This window comes from Parasteatoda tepidariorum, chromosome 4, assembly GCF_043381705.1.
Source record: "Parasteatoda tepidariorum isolate YZ-2023 chromosome 4, CAS_Ptep_4.0, whole genome shotgun sequence".
NCBI lineage: Eukaryota > Metazoa > Arthropoda > Arachnida > Araneae > Theridiidae > Parasteatoda > Parasteatoda tepidariorum.
This window is the reverse complement of record NC_092207.1, coordinates 36,580,434-36,591,787: the sequence shown is the minus strand read 5'-3', so window position 1 is coordinate 36,591,787 and position 11,354 is coordinate 36,580,434. Positions and strand designations below refer to the sequence as shown.

Genomic DNA, 11,354 nt, shown 5'->3' with positions numbered 1-11,354 from the left:
TTCAATGTCGCAATCACAGTAAAATTTGTGTGCTTTCTCTCAAACTTGGACTTTTATGCTCCAGGCAGATGACGTAAGCCGAGTGCAGCGCCACTAATTTGCATATTGCAATTTTACTCAGCTACTCTTAGTGGACAACATATGCAAATTTTGCACGGTTTGGCTTACTTTTGAAAGAGTTATCGCTATTTTTGTGATTTTTCCTTAATTTATGATAACCAGTGTATTTTGGAATTTTTGAAAAAATAAATTTTTAATTTTGGACATAGCTCCAAAGGTACATCGAAGAAAGAAACAAACTTAACTTGAAATGTATTCAGAGATACGTCTTTCAAAAAAATGGATTAAATTAAAAAATATATTTAACAAAATTAATATAGCTTGAATGCCCATATGAAAAAGAAGAGCATAGCTCTAAATGCACCTTTTCAAAGTCAAACAAAGAGCATAGATTTTTAACACCAATGTTAAGAAAAATAAAAGATTTGTACCGGTGGAAAATGTTTGTACCAAATCATTATGAAAAATCCCTTATTACTTCTTTGAAAATACAATCGTCATTATTATTGTTTATGAAAACAAAATGAAATGCTATGCACATTTAGAACTATATATCAGTTTTTTTTTTTTTTTTTTCAAACTTGCATTTCAAGAAAACTTCGTTTAGAGATACGTCTTTTTTTTTTAAAAAGAAAGTGCCTTCCAAGATAAATCATTTTGTTAATTGTGCATTTCGAGCTATTTGCATTTTAAATGTATATATTGAGCTATTCTGAGAGCCCATTTGGCAAAGAGCTCTTAAAATTTATCATTTCGAAAAATAATAAAATAAAATATTTTTTGATCTATTTGTTCAATTTTATTTGTATAGATAAAAAAAAGTTTAAAAGTATAGAAGAGTATAGATCTTCTATACTTTTAAACTAACATAAAAGTTTAAAAGTATAGATCTTGTTGACTTGTATATAAGTTTTTACATAGAAAATCTCTTTTGTTTCTGAAATATTTGTTTATTACTATTGTTATACTTATTAATAAAAAAGTAATAATCTTATTTAAGAAACATTCCAACATTTATGATTGGTATTTTTATTCTGATGAAGTTTCTGTTATCCATTTAAAATTTTTGTATTAATATCTCATGTGCTATGAATTATTTTCTTTCCAAAAAAATCATACAATTTTTTTACTTAAATCTATATTGCTTTATATTATTATATCAACTTAATTTTATCTTTGTTTATTATTTATTAATTGTCAAACAGCGCAGAGCCAAAGTCTAGAATTTTAAGCCTGAAGCCCATTCCCAACCAGAGCCCTGTCTTTAACTACCCCAAAATTTTTTAATTACTTAAGCATGACTGAGATTTTTACTATGATGAGACTGTTTGAAACAACGAGAAAGCAAATTGAATTAAATAAATACGACTTTTCTTTACTTTTGTTTAATTTTTACTATGTTACTTAACCATTTCATTTTTCATTTATTTGTTCTAAAATAATAGCTAAAAAATATACAGTTGAATAAAAAAAAATGTACATTTTATACATTTAAAAACAATGCTTTAGAAAAATTTGTATATTTTTGTAAATACATAAGATTAGAAATAACTCCCATGAACCAGCAAGCAGTTGTGGTCCAACCTTTCTAAGATAATGGCAATATTCTTCAATGGATTCTAAATTTATAATGAATAACCAATATTTGAACTGCTGATTTTGCTACTTTTTCAATTACAAAAAATAACGCCAAAATGTTTTGTATACGAATGTTCAAATTGATGATCTGATATAACATAGATTCATCTAGATGCGAAAAAAATAAGAGGTGGAAACTAGAAGTTATCATTTTGTTAAAAGAAAAAGAGTGTAAGATTTCTATAATTTGTTTTAACAACTTAAGTCTAATTTTTAAAGAAAAAAATTTTCAGAAAATTTCTAATCAGAAATGGAAAAGTGTTATGTTCTTTAAATTTATATGCCTTAGCCCCTATCCTTGTCTTTGACCTGCTATGAAGTTTAGAAAAGTTCGTAATCGTTTTATTATGAAACGTAAAGCTAGATTAATCATTGAAAAGCTATAATTTGTGAAACAGAAATTAAAAAGCTGCATTGCTATTTATTAATGACTTATTACTGTTTTATATATACTTTTTTTCTCAAATCTGCATGAGTCCCAATGCAATCATCCTCTTAGACCTCTATCCTTGTTCCATGTTCTGCTTTGAGTTATAAAAGAATTCATATTTTTTTTCTTTTTATAAAATTTCTAAGATATTAGATATTCTAAAATATTAGATCAAACATTGAAAAGTTATCATTTACATAACCGAAATTTAAAAGCAGACTTAAAGTTTATGAAAATGTCTTTAATGTTATACTTATTTATTTGCTTTTTTTTCCACTTAAGTTTAACTTGAATTAAAGGAGGGGGAAATTAAAAACACTAGTGTAAATAAGTACTATATTTTGTTTTGCATGCTTGTCCTTTGAAACATATTTTTTTTAACCTGAGTTTTTCAATATCTACTGCTAATTCTTATTTACATTTAACAATTTTTGTCCATCATTTTTCATTACTTTGTGAAAATATTGGATCCTTATTTAATCCTATTCAAGGCTTGCTCCATTCTTTAATGTGAGATACCTGCCTTATGGCATTTGATTCTTCCATCTTATTTTATTGAAGATGTGACGTGTGAGGTGGCTGTAGTTTCGTTTTTCTTAAACAAATTTTTTTGTTGCTTAATAATTTAAAAAATAAAGATATTTATTTTTGCTTTGCTTATTTTTAACTTTATACAATAAAAGCTCGACTATCCGGAATGTGCGGATATCAGTGAATTAGTTCAGCACCAAAAAACTTCATACACACTAATGGTGAAAGCTTGCAAAGTGCTGCTAGGCTAGGTAGTACATTTTTTTCTAATTACATGTTGGTTCCCTTAATATTTTGAAGAATCAAATTTGAACTGATAACAAAAATATGAGAATACCAGCTTCTAAATTTTTTAAAATGCAAACATGTTTAATTTACAATTTTAGTACAAATGTTAGGAGTATTGACTAAATATCTGGTACGAAGAAGAACTTTTAAAACAATAATAATAAAGCAAAATATTTAGCATATTAATTTGAAAAGACTTTATAAGTTATCAAAATATATTCTGAATAATTAAGTGAAATATTGTTGTACTAAATGTAATAGTTATGTAAATTACCAAAAACAAAAATTTTGAAATATCTTTTTGCAAAAAAGAAAAAGCAGACGCTGAATTTGCCTTATTTAGAATGCTTGTCAAATATAATGCATTGAAAAAAAGTATGCATACTAGACATCGCTATATAATAGCTAAGAAGAAAAAAAAGCGTTATCAGACTTGTAGAAATGCCTGTGAAGGAGGACGTGGTAAAAACTCTATTAACCAGTTTCAATGCCAGTTGAAACTTGATTGTGCATTTATTATACTAGTTCCTTTTCATCTCATTTTAAATTTCTCCGAAATCTTAGGGTTTTGCTTTTATAATCTTGCAAAACAAAAACTTTATTAAAACCTGATGTATCATTAAGCTAGTAGTAATACTTTTATTGCGTAGCACTATGGGTTACTATCAACTATGTTGGAAACATCGCTGAGGATGATTCGAAGGCATGATATCTTAATTTTGATCCTCTGTGGATTAGATGGTTTCCCATGTTTTGGTATCCGACGATCTGCGCTCTTATATTTTTCGGTAAACAGGGCCAATATTGCACATCGTCGCTTACTACGCAAGCTGGTCAAAGTATTCTCCCACCCACTAATTGACCACTGCCAGTGATGTTTGTCTTCAGTGATCTACCGGGAGCTGTGACTTACGATCAGTCCACAGTGAGACAAGAAGGACGTTAATGATTAGTCTGATTTTGATAACTTTTTTTCTCTTGTTTAAGTATTAATTTAATACTTCCAACGTGTACCTTTTATAACTTAATTTTTAAAATTATTTCTTAATATGTACGAAAAAATCCTTAATCAGCCTTTAATCTATATAGAATTTTTTTTAATTATAAAGAGATTTGTGTGTCAAAAATTAAATCTATAAAAAGTTGTAAAAATGAAAATTTCCATTAGGGGATGAACTGTCTTCCATGTGGAATAAGTGGGTAATTTTTTTTAATTGCATTTACATTGGCGGGAAAAAAATAATTGTCACGACCATTATAAAATATTCGTTTTAAAAAATTTCGTTTAAAGTTAGTATTAGTATATTTATTTTTAAAATAAATGAAAAGACAACTCAGAACTCCACATTCAAGAGAGTTGTGGTGCGCAAGAGCAATAAAACATCAGGCATCAAAATAAAGTTTTATTAAAAATCTAAACAGTCGTTGCTAAGACAACTCAATAATAATTACAATCTTTATGTTCCACAGATTAGGACATAAAAGTATTAATGGGTGTAAATATTATATATTAACTTATAAATAACTGTATATATTAAATGTAGTGATGTCTCCAATTTATTTTGTTTTTATTTATTCAAAATCGCATACGGTAGGAAGACTGAACACTTTCCTTTACAACTGGTGACGTGGGGGAGTATTGGGGCTTAACTACCACTACGATTATTAAGCATCAATTCACTAGTATATCAGACATGCTAACTTGATTCAATCCTGAGGTACCTTTTGATAGATGAAAATTGGCATTATCTAAATGGTCTTTTCCCACAAAGTTTTTAAGAATTTTGCACAAATCTAATAAATTTCAATTACCCTTGACAGATATATATATATATATATTTTTCCGATTCCTATCCTAAATTCCTCGATCCTACAAATGCTAAGACCTTTCTCACAGTTTAACTAAAGGCACACTAGGTAGCGCTTTAATTCGACTTTGGAAGATATAGATTTGTTATCATATAAGCTTAAGATAAACAGAAATAGGCGATAATATCCTACCTAGTATCCAAATTGCGTACAAGGAAAACATTAATACCTAGATATAAACAAAAGTTAAGAGACCGAAAGTAAAGTTTTGTGATTAAAAAGCAAATATTGAACATTGGCTTCTTTGTGGTACATATGTTCCTTAATTCTTTGCTATTCAAATACTGGTTATCCGATCTTGAGAGCTCGAAATTATATGTATAAGACTTTATTTTGTTACATTCTTTATAAACATGAGATTATTTGGGATTATTATTTAGGACATTATAAAACCTTTTATTAGTTAATTTTTGGCGGTGTAATTTGAATGCTGACTGAACTAACCGTTTTACGTGATAAAAAGAACAAAAACTTCTCTTTCATCCTTTGCAGTTTTAGCCATGATATTATTTCCTTAATCTTCCATTAAAAATATCTTCCATTAAAATTTGAAGAGTTAGTGTTACTTCAGAAAAAAAGGTGATTGATTACAAATTGTTCATTTAATTTTTATTCACTAAAGTAACAATTTCATTTGTTAAATTGTTCATTTGTTTATTGATTTTAAGATATAAGTTTATCTTTAAAAAAAAAAAAAAGCCTGGTTGTTAAAAGTTTGTCATCTCTTTAAAACATAAATTACTACTAATTTTTTTTTTTATTTTAATTTATGAATCCTATGTTAAATGAACCTTTTTATATTACCAGAAAGCTCTAAATTCTATCCTATGTTTAGTGACATTGAACTTTATATTGGAGCCATAAATTAAGCCTCATTTTTTGTATGAATTTTTACATTATCTTGATACAAAGACTTATGATTTTAATATTAAAACTAAAAAGTGTTTTAAGTAGAAAGTATCTTTGGTGTTCAGTGTTTTCGGTCCAAAATATAATTAGTTTTTTAATAATAAACTTATAAATATATATATTTTTTTTTAGATTTTTATGACGCCATTGCCGTTTTGTGAATAAATCTTGATGAAAACCACAAGTCACTCACTTCTTATCCTTATTAAACTAGGTGATAAAAACAAGTCAACTATTCATTTAAGTGTCCAACATTTCATTTTCTATGAATTTGTAAAAAGAACTTTATTACAATATCCTGTAAATATATATTGTATTATTGCATTTTTATTCATTTTTATATTTTTTTCTTTAAAAAGCAGTTGTCAGAATTCAAAGATATTTGGTTACAATCTCATTTTACAGCTGAAAATATTTTGCTTAATATTTATTAAATTAATTTGGTCATTTTATTATTAATTTATTTTACTTAAATAACTTTTTTGTACTTATGCAATTTAAATTACTGCTGGCAACTTTTCAGTTTCTCTATCGTACTTATGTAATTCGGAAATTGTAATAGTCCTTTTTTTTTTTAAATAAACTTACACAATTTACAAAACAAATTATTTTTAAAAGTTATTTCAAAACTTTATGTTATAATTTGTTGCTTTCTATTGTTCAAATATATTTCATTTTTGTTTAAATTTAGATAAAATGATTCATTGTCTTTTTGACAAATTTTGATAAAACTTTGATCAGAATAAAATTGTTAGTAACCGGTCTATTACAACAATGGCGGACAGCCCAAATGAAACTAAAGAAAGCCTACTTTTATCTAATTCAGACAATGCAAGTGACTTACAAAGTAATGGATTCAATGGACAGCCCAATGAAATGTCTTCTTCTAGTGATATTTATGATGTTAACAATATTTTTAGTGAAAGTTATACTCAAAATAATGACTCAATGGCAGACAGTATAAATCACCTGAATGGGCAGTCTCCAATCTGTGCCAATGAAATGCCTCCTTCTAGTGTTATATCTAATGAAAGTTTTATTCATAAGAATGCCTTAATGGGACTTTGTTTTTCTGCACAAAAAGAGGAGAAACCTTACTGCTGTGGTATATGTAACCAGACTTTTAGGCAAAAAAATTCTTTACAAAGACATTGTTCTGCAGTTCATGAAAAAATAAAACCTTTCTCTTGCAATGATTGTAATCAAAGTTTTTCAGAGAAGCGTAATTTAACAAAACATTGTCAAAGTGTCCACGTTGAAGGAAAAAAAGAAAGGCCTTTCTCTTGTGATATATGCAATAAGAGTTTTTCACAAAAATGGCATTTGACTTCACACAGTATTATTCATACTAACGACAAACCTTTTTCTTGTGACGTTTGCAGTAAATCTTTTTCACATAAAAGGAATTTAATTGCTCACAGACTTCTCCACACAGGGGAAAAACCTTACTCTTGTGAAATATGTACCAAAAGCTTTTCACAGAAAAAGAATTTAAATAATCACAAACTTCTTCATACTGGAGAAAAACCTTATTCTTGTGATATATGTAATAAGAGTTTCTCACAATTGACACATTTAAATTCTCACAAATTTCATCATACTGGAGAAAAACCTCATACCTGTGAAATATGTAATAAGAGTTTTTCACATTTGACAAATTTAAATGCTCATAAACTTCTTCATACTGGAGTAAAACCTTATTCTTGTGAAATATGTAATAAAAGTTTTTCACACAAAAGTAATTTAAATGCTCATGTACGTTTTCATAGTGGAGAGAAGCCTCATTTTTGTGAAATATGTAAAAAGTGTTTTACAACAAAATCAAATTTAACTGCTCACATACTTCGTCATAAAGAAAAAAAACTTATGTCTGAGGCATATAGTAAAAATGATTTTTAGAAACAAATAATTTAAGTACTAATTGTAAATATTATAAAATTTATTTTATTAATATATGCTTGAGTTATGATCATTCTAAATAATTTCGCTTGCGTCTTATGTAATATTTATCTTCAGGAAAATAAATTTTATGTTATTGTTATGTCTTATTCTTGAATAAAAAAGAAACTATTATGCTTTTCACTTGCAAAGTTTATCTTAATTACCTCCCTGTATTTAAAGGGGACAAAATTATCCCCTTTCAACTTTTATCCTAAATTCAAGCACCGTAATAACACAATTGTAAAAATTGTGCATTTGCAGATATTTTAATTATCACTAATCTTAATGCATATTTCTAGAATCTTTGTTAAAAAAGTGTACTTATTTGTAAGGAAAAAGAACAAAATTTATTAAGATTTACTAAAAAAGGCAGATTTAAAAAAAATATATATATCTTAACCAGTTTGTTACCCCGAAAAAAAACTTAAAGATTTTTAATACTCAACTTTGACCTCTCATTTTCATCTGGAAGTCACACTGATTTTGATATTTATTGCAATTCTTAAGGTGTATTTTTTCTTCTTTTTATGTGGAATTTGAAAACATATATTAAGGGCAATCCTTTTACAGAATGCACAATGTATCATTTCATTATTCAAAAGGTAATATTTTAAAACAAATTCAAACTTTGTCTCAAACAACAGTTAATAAACTTCAAAATTCAGAATAGTCTGCTTTTTGATATAAAAAGCTACTGTGCAGAAAATAGATATATAAGATAAAATCTGAATTTTCTTTTCCTGAATCAAGTTGATAAGGAAAGATGTTTTTTTTTTCAAGGGATACAAATAGTTGTATTTCATAATTCCTATTTCTACTCATTTTGGAATCTGTTATTAAGAAAGCTTATTAAATAAACAGTCTGATTAATGAATATTGTTCGTGATAAGTAGGAATGTGCAAAAGAACTTTTATTGTATTTAATTATTTTTATTATGGTTAAAATTTCAAACCTAGAGCAAGATTTGGTTTGGTAATTAATATATTTCACATAACAATGAAAGGTATGATAATAAAAAAAAACTTTTAAGTTAAAATCTGCTAATTTTTTTACAAGTAAAAATAAAGAAAGCTTATTTATTTTTACTTTCTACAAACAATAAATGCAACAAAAAAATTGGGAATAGGATTTTACACTTTGCTTGAAACACACATTCCAGCATTCCTTCCAATTTCTTAAATGTAATCTATTATACGTGGAAGTCAATTTGAATATCAAAATTTTGCTTATTTTATTTGTCTTTTTTGTTTCTAAAACTATAAAAAGAAAGGGAAAAGGTAATTTTAAAGCTCATCTATTACAAATATAAATTTTTACATGACCTACAAAACATAGCAATTAAAAAATTACCATGCCATTTAATTCTTTTAATGTGTGTAATACAGGTTTTTCTCAAACTAATTATTCAAATACAAAATTACTGTAAAACCAAAATATTTTGATTTATCTTGTATTTTCTGCAATCTTTCTTTTCTAGAGTATTTTATTATGTGTCTTTTTCTGAAAAAGGAAACTGTTATCTGTTTACCTTTTCCCATGCTGGACCTTTTGCTTAAGTGCAGGGATCACCCACGTGTTCACTGCTCTTAATATTTTTAAAACCCTTATAAATGTGCCACATATAAATCTAGGATACATTGTGTGCCATAGATTTATATTCAACAAATGTACTATACAGCTTTAACAAATCACTATTAAAGTAGCTCTAATCACTATAAAACCGACAAAACCTATTTAATTGTCTGAAAAAAGGAGTATTAAAAATACAATAACTTGTTTTCCGCAGTTCAAATACCTATCACTTTGGGGAAGGAGTTGTTACTCTCAGCTTAAATGCTCTCACCCTACACTAAAAATCTTCATACGAATTTCAAATGTTTTAATTGGTCAGAAAATGGGATACAATACTGCTAAGTTGATAAACTGCTGAGTACATTTGATCATTTTCCATTCCTTATCTCAAATATTCTATATTGAAATTTGCAAATAACAATTATTTCAGGTTGTCTAAACATGAAGTACTGTACTAAGTTAAGTTGCTGTAGTTGTAGTTCATTTACATCTCACTAGAGCTGCACAATGGACTATTGACGACGATCTGGGAAACATCCCTGAGGATGATCCGAAGACTTGCCATGACAATGTTGATCCTCTGCAGAGGGGATGGCACCCCGGTTCGGTAGCCCGACGACCTGCACGCGAAGTCGAGCACTTTACGGTAGCATAGTTTAACGAGGACCAATACCGCTCACCCTCGGTCACCATGCAGACTGATCCAGGTGGTCACCCACCCGCACACTGACCGCAGCCAGTGATACTTGACTTCGGTGATTTAGTTACGAATATAAGTTAAAAATTGCGAAATTGGGCTATAATTAAGTCCAATTGCGTAGTGTCGGGAACCTCCAATAATTTTCCGAAATTTTTTAAATCCAAAAAGGCTATTTTTTAATTTAAAAGTATTAAAAAAATTAACAGTATAAATATACTTTTGCAAAATTTCATGATTATCACTTTTATATCAGCAGTATCTCAAAAACTTTGATTTCTGAAATTTGAAATAGCCAGTTTATAACAAAGCCCTCCAGGTATCAGAGCCGTAAATTATTCGATGGGCTCTTGGAGTTTCTTAAATATCAGTTGGCCATAGTTTAGAAAACAAAAATAATAACTAATTGAAATATATTTTAGTTTGTTTAATATTTTTTGTTATCTAATATCATTTAATAATATAATAAATATTTCATGGGTTATTTTTCGAAATACGAGAAATTTATTTTTCATCATTAGGAAATTTTTTTAGTAGTGTTGAAAAACATTAAGATTTTTTATGACTCTAAGGATTACAAGTCTTGATAAATTTATGCAGATTTTGTAATCTAAAATTTATTTTCAGTATGTTTCTCGAAACAAAACATATTTCGTGCTTATAACGCGTATTTGAGATTTTCTTTTTAATTGCTTGAGAAGGTTATCATGCTTGACAATATATATTTTCAACGTAACCTATTTAAGAAATCTATAAAAACAATTGATTTTTTTTTTATTATTACAATTTACTTCTTAAATTTATTATCACTCAAATGTATTTGGATGCACCGATATTTGAGAACTCTATGTTAAAGACACTTAAGTTTTCAAGTCACTTCATTTTTAATTTGATCCAAAGCAAAGTATTAATTGGAAATTTTTCTTTAAGCACTGCGTGAAGCTCAGTGTTATTTATATTCTTTTACTCAAAATAATTTCATTTGTTTAATATTTAGCTTTGTTTCAACTTAGTGAATTTAAAAGGTACAGTAATAAAACTTGAGGAAACAATTGGTAAAAAATACCAATTTAATTAATGTGGACACTGGATATCAAATTTTAATAAAGTTTCGACAGCTCAATGCTTTAATCACAAAACTACTGCGAATAATTAGTCTTATAGTTTAAAAAATTACATATTAAATTACTCCTAAATTTTTTAAATCGAAAATCATAAATATTTATTATTAATTTTTTTGTATTTGTTTAAACCAGACATGTTTAAGCATACAGCGAAGAAAAAAAAAGAGAAACAGAAAAATTTACCTAAATTAATGGCACGAACCGTTATAATGATTAATAAAATTTTTAATAATGAAAGAAAACCTTATCTACAATTATAATTTATACAGTTTGAATGCAAATGAAATAACCCAG

The 11,354-nt window shown here is 27.3% G+C and overlaps 1 protein-coding gene across 2 annotated transcripts; it reads left to right on the top strand.

Moving 5' to 3' along the window:
- The first annotated feature begins 4,932 nt into the window (after window positions 1-4,932).
- LOC107453241 (zinc finger protein OZF) lies at window positions 4,933-7,766 on the top strand. Of its 2 annotated transcripts, none has more exons than XM_016069983.3 (2): window positions 4,933-5,065; window positions 5,858-7,766. In XM_016069983.3, exon 2 carries the CDS (start codon window positions 6,500-6,502, stop codon window positions 7,622-7,624), a length of 1,125 nt encoding a protein of 374 aa, XP_015925469.2. In that variant the 5' UTR covers window positions 4,933-5,065; window positions 5,858-6,499; the 3' UTR covers window positions 7,625-7,766. The 2 variants fall into 2 exon arrangements, with proteins under 2 accessions (XP_015925469.2, XP_015925467.2); XM_016069981.3 differs by having other exon boundaries at window positions 4,936-5,395.
- Window positions 7,767-11,354: the final 3,588 nt, after the last annotated feature.